The sequence below is a fragment of the Kogia breviceps genome, chromosome 18 (assembly GCF_026419965.1).
Source record: "Kogia breviceps isolate mKogBre1 chromosome 18, mKogBre1 haplotype 1, whole genome shotgun sequence".
Taxonomy (NCBI): domain Eukaryota; kingdom Metazoa; phylum Chordata; class Mammalia; order Artiodactyla; family Physeteridae; genus Kogia; species Kogia breviceps.
Window position 1 is genome coordinate 54,192,078 of NC_081327.1, and position 14,869 is coordinate 54,206,946.

At 48.1% G+C, this 14,869-nt stretch overlaps 1 protein-coding gene across 15 annotated transcripts in view; it reads right to left on the reverse strand.

Annotated features, from left to right (window-relative positions):
• MEAK7 (MTOR associated protein, eak-7 homolog) overlaps nt 1-14,869 on the reverse strand; it is a 54,569-nt gene that overhangs the window by 24,391 nt on the left and 15,309 nt on the right. For all 15 annotated transcript variants that reach the window (XR_010837948.1, XR_010837950.1, XR_010837946.1 and 12 more), the window contains 2 exons: nt 14,630-14,774; nt 4,608-5,030 (listed from right to left, as the gene is read on the reverse strand). Coding sequence is in view for 2 of the 15 variants with exons in the window: in XM_067020238.1 (XP_066876339.1) it covers nt 4,608-5,030; nt 14,630-14,774 (568 nt within the window). In the remaining 13 variants the exon portion in view is untranslated. The remainder of the gene's footprint in view (nt 1-4,607; nt 5,031-14,629; nt 14,775-14,869) is intronic.

A 14,869-nucleotide genomic window follows, 5' to 3' on the forward strand; every position in this document is an offset into this window, starting at 1 on the left:
CCCCAGAGTCAGAAAGGGCCGCCTCGTGTCAACGAAGGAGCAAGGGGCAGGCGGTCACTCCGGGTACTGGCTGGGCACTCACGTGGCCTCAAGTAGGCACACCATCCAGAGCGGAGAAGGCAGGGTACCTGTAGACACAGCTGCCCACGGGGAGGGGAGCGGAGGGGACACACAGGGGAAGGTGACCTTCTCCCTTTGCCCGGGCACAGGAGTGGGCATGCCACCACACTCACAGAAGGTACCGGTCAAGATCCTGGAAATGAGCAGCACTCTCCCTTCTCAGGGACTCCTCCCCTCCCTGACGCACTCACGGGGGAGGGGATGGAGGCTGCACCTCACCTCACCAAGGGAACTCCCGGCTAAACCAGGGAGGCTCCCCACAGCTGTGAGACCTCGGCCGGAAGGACTGACCCTTCACGGGGACAGCGTGAGGGCACCTGACACAGGACCGAGCTCAGGTACTTGGGGGTCGGGCCACCCGTCAGGTGGGAAGGAAGCTCCAGGAAGCAGACAGGGAGCCCGAATGTGGAGGGCGGACAGGAAGGGGGCTTTGAGCCCTAGAGGGGCCTTGGCGAGGACAGCCCTCGGCCACAGATGGGCCTGGACCTGCACAGTCAGGACCAGTGACGCTCGGGCCTCCGATCAAGATGGAGCCCAGGGGGCCTCTGCGGGGACTTAGCTCCCCCGAAGTCGGGAAGGACGTCCTGAGGTGGAGACGGCTGGGTGAGAGCCACTCAGAGAGGAGGGACCCCGCAGGGACATGGCAGGGCACGGGGGGAAGAGCAGGGCCCTCAGCTACAGCGCAGGCTGTGAGCCCTGGCGGGGGAAAGGGGGAGGTGAGCCTGGGGAGGTCACCAGGACCAGGTGGCACAGGGCTCCCCTCCAGGCGAAAGACTCCGGCTTGAGTCCATGTGCCTCAGGTTGGGTTTAGCCACAAGGAATTGCCTGGGCCCACCTGTGGCCCCGGGCACCGGGCCCAAGCATCACTCTTCCATGCCATCCTAAGGCTGCCCTTCAAACAACATTTACTGGGTCCCGGATGCTGAGTGAGGGGATGGGGCCACAAAGCGTGGGCGCCTTGGCTGCAACAGACCTTACTCTAGTCCATCCTGGGGTCTGTGCCCAGAGAGAAGGGCCCCGTGGGGAAGATGACCCTCGAGGGTGCAGGGCAAGGACCAAGGAGTCACATGACCTGCAAAAACATCAGTTCCGCAGAGGGGCTCCCCACCCAACTCTCACGGTGACACCACCACCCAACGCCCAGTGGGTTACAAGCTGCCATTCCTGTGGTTCTGGGGGACGGAGGCCCAGAGAGGGTAAGCAACTTGCCCCGGACGGAGCCGGACTCGGCCCAGAGCTGCGGGCCTGTCGCTGCCCCATGGAGGACAGAGGCGAAAATGAAGTGACCCAGCGGCTCTCACATCATCTCAAGGCTCAAATACCCAAAGTGACTGTTTCCCGGGACAAAGGGACAGGAACGCCCTGAACTTGACTGGAATCTGTGAGGCTAGGCTGCCCCCTGCTGGAATTCTGTCCTCACGCTTCAGAACAGAATGAGTTCAAGTTTGAAAACCTGGCAACCTCATTTTTCCACCTTTCTCCAAGAAGATGAATTCTGCCCGTTAATAAAACATGAAGACGCAGCAGAGCTGACCTGGAGTTAATACTAAAGGAGCTGGAAGAAGCGGAAGTTCCGTCTATAATAATGATTCTCAGGGGTTTTCCACATCCTCCAACCACACAGAGACCCAGCCCGTCACCCCCCCCCCCAGAGCCCCTCCCTGTGACACCGCGGCAGAGAGACGTGGCTGTGTGGAAGCCCAGGCTCGAGACTGGGGTCCCCAGGAGGGCGGCCTTCCAGGGTCGGCCCTCGGCCGGCGCCTGGGAAGGTGCATTGGGGGAGCCCCCCCCCCAGTCCTCCCAGGACTGATGAGCGGCTCCCTGTACCGAAGCCGCGTGAACAGACGGGGGGCTGGTGCCGGACTCAGGCTGTACCGAAGCCGTGTGAACAGACGGGGGGCGGCGCCGGACTCCGGCTGCGCTCCTGCGGGTCTGGGGTTCAGAGGGTGCGCACGTGAACGGCCCCCCGAATAAAGACCCCGTGCGCTGGAGCTCCAACGCGTCCCTGCTGGACGACGCTGCACACGTGCTGTCACAGCTCGCGGCTGGGGGAACTTAGCCCGACCTGTGCGAGCCCGCTCCCCGCTCGAGAGGATGCTGGAGCCTGGCTCCCCTGGACTTCACCCCCCAACCCCTACCCCGTCCCTGGGCTGACCGTGCTCTGCGTCCTCTTGCTGTAATAGGTCCGCTGTGCTGACAGCTCTGTGCTGAGTCCCCGAGTCCTCCAAGCGACCCACTGACACGTGGGTGGTCTTAAGGGACCCTGACACAGTGGGGAAGGGCTGGTAGCAACAGCTGGATTAAAGATCTAGAACAATCTAAAACCTAGAGAAAACCAAATCCTGGAAACAACAGGATCTCGGGGATGGAGGCACCCAGCCTTCACACCATGATCCCTTCCACCCACCCCAGACGAGGGCCACCCCGCCACTGCTAAAAGCTCTCCCGTAATGGCACCTCTGCACCTGGACACGGCCCCCCAACCAGCAGAAGCTTCCCTGGTGCAAAAGGAAGATGTGAACAACTCCAGAAGCGTGCAGTCCCACAGAGGGGCGCCGGGAGGAGCTGGCACTCGTGCGGCCGGGAAGGCTTCCCGAAGGAGGCGACCCTGGACTGAGCCCCGACAAGGACCTGACTGTGCAAACGGGTGGAAGAGGGAAAAAAAGCAGCAGGTGCCAAGTCCTGAGATGAGAGCGCAGCCTGTTCTGGAAACTTCGGGTAATTCAGTGAGACTCAGCCCAGAGCACAGGGCACAGCGGAGGTCGTGAGGCTGCAGATCAAGGAGTCACCGCTGTGAGCGCACCGCGGGTCTGTCCAAGGGTCTCCAGGGGACAAGCACCACGGCAGGTGGGCTGGGAGGAGGCCAATGAACTGGACGGGTGAGACCAGGAGCCGAGGGCCAGGCAGAAGGCACCTGCGGCAATGCAGGTGAGAGTGGGGCGGAGAGAAGGGGGGCGGGGACGCAGGCAGAGTGGATGCAGCTGACAAGCTGTGTGGCTACGATGTGCAGCCTCCATCCCAGAGGAGCGCGCGGCCTTTGTCCCCCGTACTTCGCATCTCAGGACCCTGGGTTCTCCCTTCCACTGACCCAGCCAGGGAGGGTGTTAGTCTCACCCCCTCACTGGGAGGGACCCTCCCCGGAACTGCCCCATTTAGCTGAGGGGAGGGAGGACAGGCCTGTATCTGGCTGCTCAGAGCCACTAGGAAAAGCCCACCATCTCACAGCTGTTGGCCTCCAGGAGACCTTCTGAGAACACAGACTCGGGCGGTCCGGGGCAGGTCCCAGGGGACACACAGTGACATCAATCCTGGGAAGTACGAGAACAGTCCACTGACAGGAGATGTGCACTTTCAAAAAGAGGCCTTTAAGGGCTTCCCCGGTGGCGCAGTGGTTGAGAATCCGCCTGCCGATGCAGGGGACACGGGTTCCAGCCCTGGTCTGGGAAGATCCCACATGCCGCGGAGCAACTAAGCCGGTGCACCACAACTACTGAGCCTGTGCTCCGCAACGAGAGAGGCCGCGACAGCAAGAGGCCCGCGCACCGCGATGAAGAGTGGCCCCCGCTCGCCACAACTGGAGAAAAGCCCTCGCACAGAAACGAAGACCCAACCCAGCCATAAATAAATAAATAAATTTTTTTTTTTTTTTTAAAAAAGAGTCCGGGCTTCCCTGGTGGCGCAGTGGTTGAGAATCCGCCTGCCGATGCAGGGGTCACGGGTTCGTGCCCTGGTCCGGGAAGATCCCACATGCCGCGGAGCAACTAAGCCCGTGAGCCATGGCCGCTGGGCCTGCGCGTCCGGAGCCTGTGCTCCGCAACGGGAGAGGCCACAGCAGTGAGAGGCCCGCATACAGCAAAAAAAAAAAAATAAAATAAAAAATAAAAAAAATAAAAAAAGAGTCCTTTAAAAGTGTTTATCATAGTACTTCTTTGAGGAGGGGAAGTATTTCATCAGGGCCTTTCATCCAGGGCATTCAAGGTCTAGCAAAGAGCTTCCAATCTCCAGCAAAATCTCAAAATCACAAAACCGAAAAACTACAGGCAGAAGCAGCAAAGCACACCCACACAGGGGGTTCCAGGAAAGGAAGATGGTCCCCCAAGAACACACACCCCACCCGCAAGAGCCGGTATCTCTCAGTCCCCTACGCAGCACCTACGGCCCAGCCTCGCCCGTGGTCAGGACCCGGCATCAGTTAATGACGCTGATCCGCTGTTCCCTCACCTGAAATCCAGGGGTGAGGACAGCTGTCCTGCTTACCTGACCCTGCAGCCGAATCTATAAAGAAACCCATGAAGTTAAACCATCATAAAGAAACACCATGCTTCCCTATCCTCCCAAACACGTCTAGCAAAACGCCTGCGGGAGGAGATGGAAGAAACACACACCTCCCCCGGCGGGGCTCGGAGGTCTCCACGCAGCAGCCGTCCGACCAGAACTTGTAACGAGCACTGGTGCTACCGCGTGGGGTTTGGGCGGCCAAGACGTACCTTGAAACTGAGGCTTGACCTCCCAGGAGCAGGAAGCAAAGCCACCGAACACGTGGCCGTCATGGTCCTCGAGCAGCAACACGCAGGGCCCCCCGTGTACAATGCGCCCACAGAGCTGGGCGAAGCTGCGCCCGTGGAGTTCGGATGAGAACAGCAGGCGCCAGTGGTGCCGCTGCGTCCTGGGCAGCTGGGAGTTGATGTAGATGACGGACAGGACATCCAGGACGCTCGCGAACTCCCGCTCCTGCTCGACTTCGCGCTCGGGGAGCAGGGGGGCCAGATCGAGGGACGAGCGCAGGAGGGGAAAGCCGTGGTGGATGACCACGCTCAGAAACGTGGCCACGTGGGGGGCCCTGAACACCCAGTCCTCGACTGTGGTTCGGTCACAGTCCAGCCGCTGAGGCCCCACAAGCTTCTCACCGTCTAGGGGAGGAGAACACAGTATTAGGGGGCGAGGACACTGCCCTTTACCTACTTAACTAAACCTGCTCTGTCCAGCGGGGGAGCCACACGTGGTTCGTCTGCATCGAGATGCAAAGTGTAAAATGCACATCCTGTTTCAAAGGCTTGGTGTGAAAAAAAACGTAAAATATCTCATTTTTTTTTACATCGATTGCCAATGTTAAAGTGTATTTTGGACACATTCTTTAAATTAATTTTGCTTGTTTCTTTTTGGTATCTCCATGTGGTTACTGAAATATGTAAAATTTCATATGTGGCTGGCTTTGGAGTTCATTCTGTGTCTGTCGGACGGTGCTCATCTGAACAGTTCAACGTCGACACTCTTATCTTTTCTCTCTGCTCCAAGCTGCATTGCAGAGACACAGGAGACAGCTACACCCTCACCCCAGGGCCCCAAGACTCCCCAGCAAGCCCTCCTGAGAGGGCTACACCAAAAGCCACTAGTCCTAACAAAATCATTTGGAAAGGATTTAGAAAGTGTGCTGTCCTCCAGCTTTGGAAGGGTAGTGGTTGGTTACTTCCTGGGCACCCCTCTAGTTTATCTGGGGAGAACGGGTTTCATTAACTACAAATTACACTTAATTGTTTCCGACCAGCACCCATCATTCTGATTTCCATCTCTTACCTACTAGGAACAGAGGTGACATGACGGTGATACCAAAAGACAAGCTATTGGTACTTCATTCATGTACATATATACATATATATATACACACATAAATATATGTGTATATATACGTATATATGTATATATACATATATGTGTATATATATATATAATAGTATTATACAGTATGTCATTATTCTTTCCAAGTTCCAAGTACCTCACTTAATTTTTCAAACTGTATTTAAAAATCCAGCTTTATAATAAAACAGTAACACTTTTATTTTATTTTATTATTATTTTTTATTTTTTTTGCAGTCCATGGGCCTCTCACTGTTGTGGCCTCTCCTGTGTGGAGCGCAGGCTCCGGACGCACAGGCTCAGCAGCCACGCCTCACGGGCCCAGCCGCTCCGCAGCATGTGGGATCTTCCCGGACCGAGGCACGAACCCACGTCCCCTGCATCGGCGGGCGGACTCTCAACCACTGCGCCACCAGGGAAGCCCAACAGTAACACTTTTATAAAACGAATCTACTTTGCAAAGAGATTCACCACAAGGTATTTTTTAAATCCCAATTAAATTTAATTATGTACTGTTTCTCAGCCAACAATAGCAGAATATATATTCTTCTCAAGTATACCTGGAATATTCTCCAGAACAGACCATGTGTTAGGCCATAAAACATGCCTCAATAAATTGAAAAGAACTGAAATCATGTAATGTTTGTTCTTCAACCACAATGTAATGAAATTACAAATCAGTAAAAAGACAATCTGGGAATTTCACAAACACAAAGGAATTAAAGAATATACCTCTAAAAATAACCAAGAGGCCAAAGAAGAAATCACGAGGGAAGTTCGAAAATACTGAGATGGGGACTTCCCTGGTGGTGCAGTGGATACGACTCCACACTCCCAATGCAAGGGACACGAGTTCGATCCCTGGTAAGGGAACTAGATCCCACATGCATGCCACAACTAAGAGTTCACGTGCCACAACTAAGGAGTCGGTGAGCCGGAACTAAGGAGCCCACCTGCCACAACTAAGACCCAGAAGAACAACCACATAAATAATGTTTTTTAAAAAAAGCAACAAAGAAAGAAAAAACTGAGATGAATGAAAACAAAAACACAATATACCAAAACTTATGGGCTTCAGCTAAAGCAGTGCTTAGAGGGAAATTTATAGTCATAAATGCCTATATGAAAAAGAAGAGAGATCTCAAATCAATAACCTAAACTTCTAACCTGAGAAACGAAAAAAAGAAAATCAAACTAGCGATCAGAATCAAGATGGTCAGTAGTAGGACGTGGAACTCACCTCTTACCACAAAACCATCAAGAATACATCTATGAATGGAACAAGGCTCTCAGAAAACCAGCAGAAGACCTCAAACACCTCAAAGGACAAGAAAGATCTCCAAACAACTGGGCAGGACAAAGGACCAAAAAAAAAAAACAGAGGAAGTGGGACGAGCCCTGTGCCCCTGGGGGCGTGGAGCTGAAGGAGAGGAGAGGTTCCCGCACCCAGGGAAGCCTCACCGATGGGGAGATCAGCCGGGACAGAAAGGGAGCTTCAGAGGCTTGGAGGAGAGCACAGCAACTGGTTAGTGGCAGGCAGGACAGAGAGAGACCTACACAGACAGTTGTGCCACAGCCCTGTGTGCCCCAGCCTGAGACACGCGTCCGCTGGAATAGGTGGGGGCTGGGTGCTGTAACTCGGGGTTTAGAGGACAGACCCAGGGAGAGGACTGCTGTTGGCTGTGCAGAGACAGCCTGAAGGGGCTGGAGCGTGGGGCGCAGCAACCAGGAGCGTTTGCGGAAGAACCCCGGGCCGCCACGGAAGTGAAGCGCCATCGTTAAGTGGCATGCCAAGGTAGAGGCGGGGCTGCCATCGCAGCCTCTTTCCCCACCCGCCGGCTCCTGCCTATGCAGGCTCCAGGACAGGCTCCCGCCCAGGCAGGTCACACGCCCCGGCCACCCCGGTCCCCTCCAGCCTGGGGCAGGCTCGTGTGCCCCAGCCACTGCCCTGGTGCCCCCAGAAGCAGACACCAGTGGGTTGCCCATACGCAGAGGTGGGGCTGAAATCACAGCTGAGGCCCACGGGCCGTGTGACTTAGGAAGCAGAGCTGAAATCTCTCCCCACGGCTGCGTGAACCTTGGATTTATACCTCCACGGCCGACTTTGTAAATTCAGTGCCTGTGGAACATCCAAAGGGACAACTGGTGCTCCCGCAGCTGGGATGGGTCTGGCCTTAGCCGTTGTGGGCTTTGTGGGCATGTACACACAGGGGCTGGGCTGGGCCAGGGTCTGAGCTGCATCCACAGCTCCCACAGTGGGTCCAGGTGTGTAACTACTGCAGTCCTGGGACCTGACTTCAGTGGATCTGTGCTGGTGGCCTTGTGAAAACAAAACCTGACAGGCACCAGGGCTGACTGTCAGCACACCCACAGTTGAGGTGCGGCTGAGGGCAGTGCCAACAACAGTGTACTTTGCGAGCCCGCACAGCAGGTGGAAGGTGACACACTCACAGGTGAACAGCTCCAGCAGAGTAATACTCAGTGGCTCCTCTCCCAGTGGGAGCGCTCCAATCCCACCTATTCTTGCACTGCAGATCAGAAACACAGCTCAGAAACAGAGCTAGGGGCTTCTACACCAACAACTAGAAAGCAGACCCTGCCCTGGACAGGGCAGTGATAACCACAGAGGGAAGAGGAGTGCCCACTCACTGTCCAGTGCAGGCTCTGGTCACCGCAACACCAGTCGCACCTCCTATGAAGGGGATAACAGCCAACAGACACTAAGGAAAGAAGCAGCAGGCATCCATACTAAAAACAGACCTTGCACCAAAAAAATATTAAATCCATGCAGGCTACACAGGGACGCTCCCACATAAAAATAGCCCTACAAGACGACAGTAGATAATTGTTTCTCCTAAACTCACAGAGCAAAAGAAATATAAGTAAAATGAAGAAGCAGAGGGACCACTCCCAATTAAAATATCGAGAGAATTGCCCTGAAAGAACAAACAATGAAACAGGCCTCTTCAGTCTAATATATACCAAGTTCAAAAAGGAGATAATGAAAACACTGAAGGAATTAAGAAAGGCTATCGACAGAAATGCAGATTATGGTAAAAAGGAACTAGAAACTATAACGAGGAGTCAAGAAACATTAGAAGGGCCATTTGCTGAGACAAAAGCTGAACCAAAGGCTATGAATAGCAGAATAAATAATGCAGAAGAACGAATAAGTGATCTGGAAGATAGAGTAAAGGAAATCACCCAATCAGGACATCAGACAGAACACCAAGTGAAAAACATGAAAGCAATATAAGAGACCTATAGATATAAAGCATGCCAATCTACACATAATAGGGATCCCAGAAGGAGGAGAAAGAGAAAAGGGGATTGAAAATGTATTTGAGGAAATTATGGCTTAAAACTTCCCAAAGCTAAAGAAGGAAACAGATATCCAGATACAGGAAACACAGAGGGTCCTGAACAAGATAAATCCAAAAAGACCTACACCAAGACATATTATAATAAAAATGTCAAAAATTAAACATAAAAAGAGGATTCTAAAGGTAGCAAGAGAAAAACACAGAGTTAATGACAAGGGAACCCCCATAAGGCTATCAGCTGATTTCTCTACGGAAACGTCACAGGCCAGAAGGGAGTGGCAAGATATATTCAACGTCCTGAAAGGGAAATATATGCAACCTAGGACACTCTACCCGGCAAGATGATCATTTAGAAATAGAAGGAGAAAAAAAGAATTTCTCAGACAAGCAAAAACTAAAAACATACAGCAATACTAAACCTATCCTAAAAGAAATATTGAAAAGTCTTCTCTAAATAGAAAAGTAGTAAGAATCTACAGGAAAGAGAAAATCACAATTATTTTTCTAGAATGTGTTTGAGCCTAAGTGACTACCAGTCTAAAGTAAGTAGATAAAGGAAGGGATTAACATACTTGAAAAACAGGGCAACCACAAACCAAAAACATACAAGAGATTCACAAAAATCAAAAAGAAAAAACTATAAGCATAATATAAAAGAAAAGCATCAAACCACAAAAAGAAAAACAAGAAGAAAAAGGGACAAAAGAGTATAAAATCAACAGGAAAACAAGGTTTAAAATGGCAATAAATATGTATCTATCAAAAATTACCTTAATGTCAATGGACTAATTGCTCCCATCAAAAGACACAGAGTGGTAGACTGGATTAAAAAAACAAGAGTCTACAATGTGCTGCCTACAAGAGACCCACTTTAGGGCAAAGGACACACATGTATTAAAAGTGAGGGCATGGAGAAAGATACTGCATGCAAACAGAAATGAGAAGAAAGCAGGGGTCGCAATACTCATATCAGACAAAACAGACTTTAAAACAAAGGCTATAAAGACAGAAAAAGAAGGACACTATACAATAATAAAAGGGTCAATACAAGGAGAGGATATTACATTTGTCAACGTATATGCACCCAATATAGGAGCACCCAAATACAGAAAACAAATACAGACATAAAGGAGAAATTTACAGGAATATAGTAATAGTAGGAGACTTTAACACCCCACTCACATCAATGAACAGAGCTTTGAGACAGAAAATCAATAAGGCAACAGAGGTCTCAAATGATACATTAGAACAGTTAGACTTAATTGATATTCAGATAGATATTCAGATAGACTTAATTGAATGTCCTGATATTCAGGACATTACATCTAAAAAAAAATACATTCTTTTCAAGTGCACACAGAACATTTTCTAGGACTGACCACACACTTGGGCACAAAACAAGCCTCGACAAATTTAAGAGTATAGAAATTATTTCAAGCATCTTTTCTGACCACAATGGCATGAAACTAAAAATCAACCACAGAAAAAGAAACAAGAAAAAAACAATTACATAGAGACTAAACATGCTACTAAAAAACCAATGGGTCAGGCTTCCCCGGTGGCGCAGTGGTTAAGAATCTGGCTGCCAATGCAGGGGACACGGGTTCCAGCCCTGGTCCAGGAAGATCCCACATGCTGCAGAGCAGCTAAGCCCGTGCACCACAACTACTGAGCCTGCACTCTAGAGCCCGCGAGCCACAACTAATAAGCCCGCGTGCCACAACTGAAGCCCACGAGCCTAGAGCCCTGCTCCGCAACGAGAAGCCACCATAATGAGAAGCCCGCGCACTGCAACAAAGAGTAGCCCCCACTCACAACTAGAGAAAGCCTGCACACAGCAACGAAGACCCAACGCAGCCAAAAAGAATTTTTTTTTAAATGGGTCAATGATGAAATCAAAGAAGAAATTTAAAAATAGCTCGAGCAAATGACAATGAAAACACAACCATACAAGAACTATGGGATGTAGCAAAAGCAGTTCTTAGAGGGTAGTTCATAGTGATTCAGGCTTTCTTTAAGAAACAAGTATCTCAAATAAACAACCTAACACACTACGTAAAAAAATTAGAAAAAAGAACAAACAAAACCTAAAGGAAAAGATAATAAGGCAAAGGAAAGACAATAAAGTTCAGAAAGGAAATAAATAAAAGAGAGTAAAAAACAAACAAAAAAATCAATAAAACAAGAGCTGTTTCTTTGAAAGGGTAAACAAAATTGACAAACCTTTGGCCAGGCTCACCAAAAAGAAAAGAGAGAAGACCCAAAGAAACAAAATAAGAAATGAAAGAAGAGAAATCACAACAGATACCACAGAAATACAAAAAACCATGAGTGAATACGATAAACAATTATATGCCAACAAATTTGACAACCTCCAAGAAATGGACCACTTCCTAGAAACATACAGCCCACCAAAACTGAATCACGAAGAAAGAGACAACTTAAACAGACCAATCACTAGAAAAGAAATCAAATCTGTTTAAAAAAAAAAAAAAAAAAAAAGCAAACAAAACAAAACCTGCCTAAAATAAAATTCCAGGACCATATGGCTTCACAGGCAAATTCTACCAAACATACAAAGAAGAACTTACACTGATCTTTCTCAAATTCTTCCAAAAGACTGAAGAGGAAGGAACACTCCCAAAAACATTCTATGAAGACACCGTCACCCTGATACCAAAAGCAGACAAAGACACTACCAAAAAAGATAATTACAGGCCAATATCTTTGATGAATATAGATGCAAAAATTCTTAACCGATTATTATCAAACCGAATCCAATAACACATAAAAAAGGTCATACACCACAACCAAGTTGGATTCATCCCAGGATCACCAGGATGGTTCAACATATTCAAATCAATCTACATGATATACCACATCAACAAAAGAAAGGACAAAAACTACATGATCATCTTAATAGATGCATAAAAAGCATACGATGAAATTCAACACCCATTCATGATAAAATCCCTAACAAAATTGGGTATAGAGGGAACGTATCTCAACAAAATAAAAGCTATTTATGACAAATCCACAGCCAACGTAATACTCAACGGTGAAAAGCCGAAAGCCTTCCTGCTAAAATCTGGAACAAGACAAGGGTGCCCACTCTCACCACTTCTCTTCAACATAGCATTGGAAATCCTAGCTACAGCAATCAGACAAGAAATAGAAATAAAAGGTGTTCAACTTGGTAGGGCAGAGGTAAAATTATCATTATACACAGATGACATGATAATATATATAGAAAACCCTCAAGACTCCATACAAAAACTACTAGAACTGATAAACGAATTCACCAAGGTAGCAGGATACAAGATTAACATACAGAAATCAATTGCATTTCTTTACAGTAACAATGAAATACCAGAAAGGGAATGTAAACAAATAATCCCTTTTAAAACCACACCAAAAATAAAAATACTTAGGAATAAACCTCACCAAGGAGGTGAAAGACGTATATGCTGAGAACTATAAAACATTAATAAAGGAAATTAAAGACGATTTAAAGAGGACTTCCCTGGTAGCGCAGTGGTTAAGAATCCACCTGCCAATGCAGAGGACATGGGTTCGAGCCCTGGTCCAGGAAGATCCCACATGCCGCAGAGCAACTAAACCCGTGCACCACAACTACTGAGCCTGCACTCTAGAGCACACAACCAACAGCTACTGAGCCTGCAGGCCACAACTGCTGAGCCCGTGTGCCTAGAGCCTGTGCTCCACAACAAGAGAAGCCACCGCAACGAGAAGCCCACGCACCACAACAAAGAGTAGCCCCTGCTTGCCGCAACTAGAGAAAGACAGTGTGCAGCAACAAAGACCCAACACAGCCAAAAATTAATTAATTAACTAATTATTTTTTAAAAGATGATTCAAAGAAATGGAAAGATATCCCATGCTCTTGGATTGGAAGAATATTGTTTAAATGGCCATACTACCCAAAGCAATCTATAGGTATAATGCAATACCTATGAAATGACCCATGACATTGAGCACAGAAATAGAACAAATAATAATAAAATTTTTATGGAACCATAAAAGATCCAGAATTGTCAAAGCAATCCTGAGGAAAAAGAGCAAAGGTGGAGACATAACGCTCCCAAACTTCAGACAATATTACCAAGTTACAGTAATCAAAACGGCAAGATATTGGCACAAAAACAGGCATATGGATCAATGGAACAGAAGAGAGAGCCCAGAAATAAGCCCACATACCTACAGTCAATTAATCTTCAACAAAGGAGACAAGAATATACAATGGAGAAAAGACAGTCTCTTCAGCAAGTGGTGTTGGGAAAGCTGGACAGCTGCATTTTAAATCAATGAAGTTAGACTATATACCCACTCACCACACACAAAAATAAACTCAAAATTACTTAAAGACCTAAATATAAGACAAGACACCATAAAACTCCTAGAAGAGATCACAGGCAAAACATTCTCTGACATAAATCATACCAATGTTTTCTTAGGTCAGGCTCCCAGGGCAACAGAAATAAAAGCCAAAATCAACAAATGGTACCTAATCAAACTTAAAAGCTTTTGCACAGCAAAGGAAACCATAAACAAAACAAAAAGACAACCTACAGACTGGGAGAAAATATCTGCAAATGACGTGACCAAAAAGAGCTTAATTCCTAAAATATACAAATGGCTCATACAGCTCAACAACTACAAAAAAACCAAACAACCCAATCCAAAAAGGCAGAAGACGTAAATAGACATTTCTCCAAAGAAGACATACAGATGGCCAAGAGGCACATGAAGAGATGCTCAAGATCCCTGGTGGTCCAGTGGTTAAGAATCCATCTTGCGATGCAGGGGACTCTGGTTCGAGCCCTGCTCAGGGAACTAAGAACCCACATGCCATGGGGCAACTAAGCCCGTGCGCCACAACTACTGAGCCCACGCGCCACAACTAGAGAGAAGCCCGCGCACTGCAATGAAAGATCCTGCGTGCTGCAGCTAAGACCTGATGCAGCCAATGATATACAAATATTTTTTTAAAAAGAGTAAGAATGTATATATTCATATATATATATATATATTATATAAAATGGAGTCACTTTGCTGTACAGCAATTGACACAACATTGTAAGTCAACTATACTTCAATAAATTTTTTTTTAAAAAAGGAAAGAAAACCAAACTAAATGTAAAAGGAGCAGAAGAAAGGAAATAAAAGACTTGAATGGAGATAAATGAAATAGAGATTAGACAACAGAGAAAACCCATAAAACCAAAAGTTGGCTCTTTGAAAACAACAAAAAGTGAACAAACCATTAGCTAGACTGACCAAGAAAAAAGGAGAAGAATCAAATGGCTAACATCAGAAATGAAAGTGGGGACATCACTACTGACCCTGCAGCAATCAGGATTATAAGGAAATACCGTGAACGACTGCCCACGATTAAATAATCTAAACAGTCCTCCAAAGTTGGAAGACTCGCATTTGCTGGTTTCAAAACCTCAGTGCAAGCCTACAGTAATGGAGATGGCGTGGTACCACTCTACAAGGCCAAGGTCTAAGGACTAAGGCAGGGCACTTGCCTTGAAGCTTCATCTCGGAGCACAGCTGGGCAGCCAGCACCTGCACCCTGGATGGGGCGCCTGGAGCTTGCTTCTGAGTCCAGCCTCTCAGCTTCTGTCTGTAGTTGAGCACGTGTGCCACAGAGCCAACCAGATCCTCTGTAAACTTGAAGACCGCAATTTTACCATTAATCGCATTTCTGCTGTGACCTGTGACCTACATCATATCAACACGGGGAAGGGCGTCTCATCTCTTTAAGG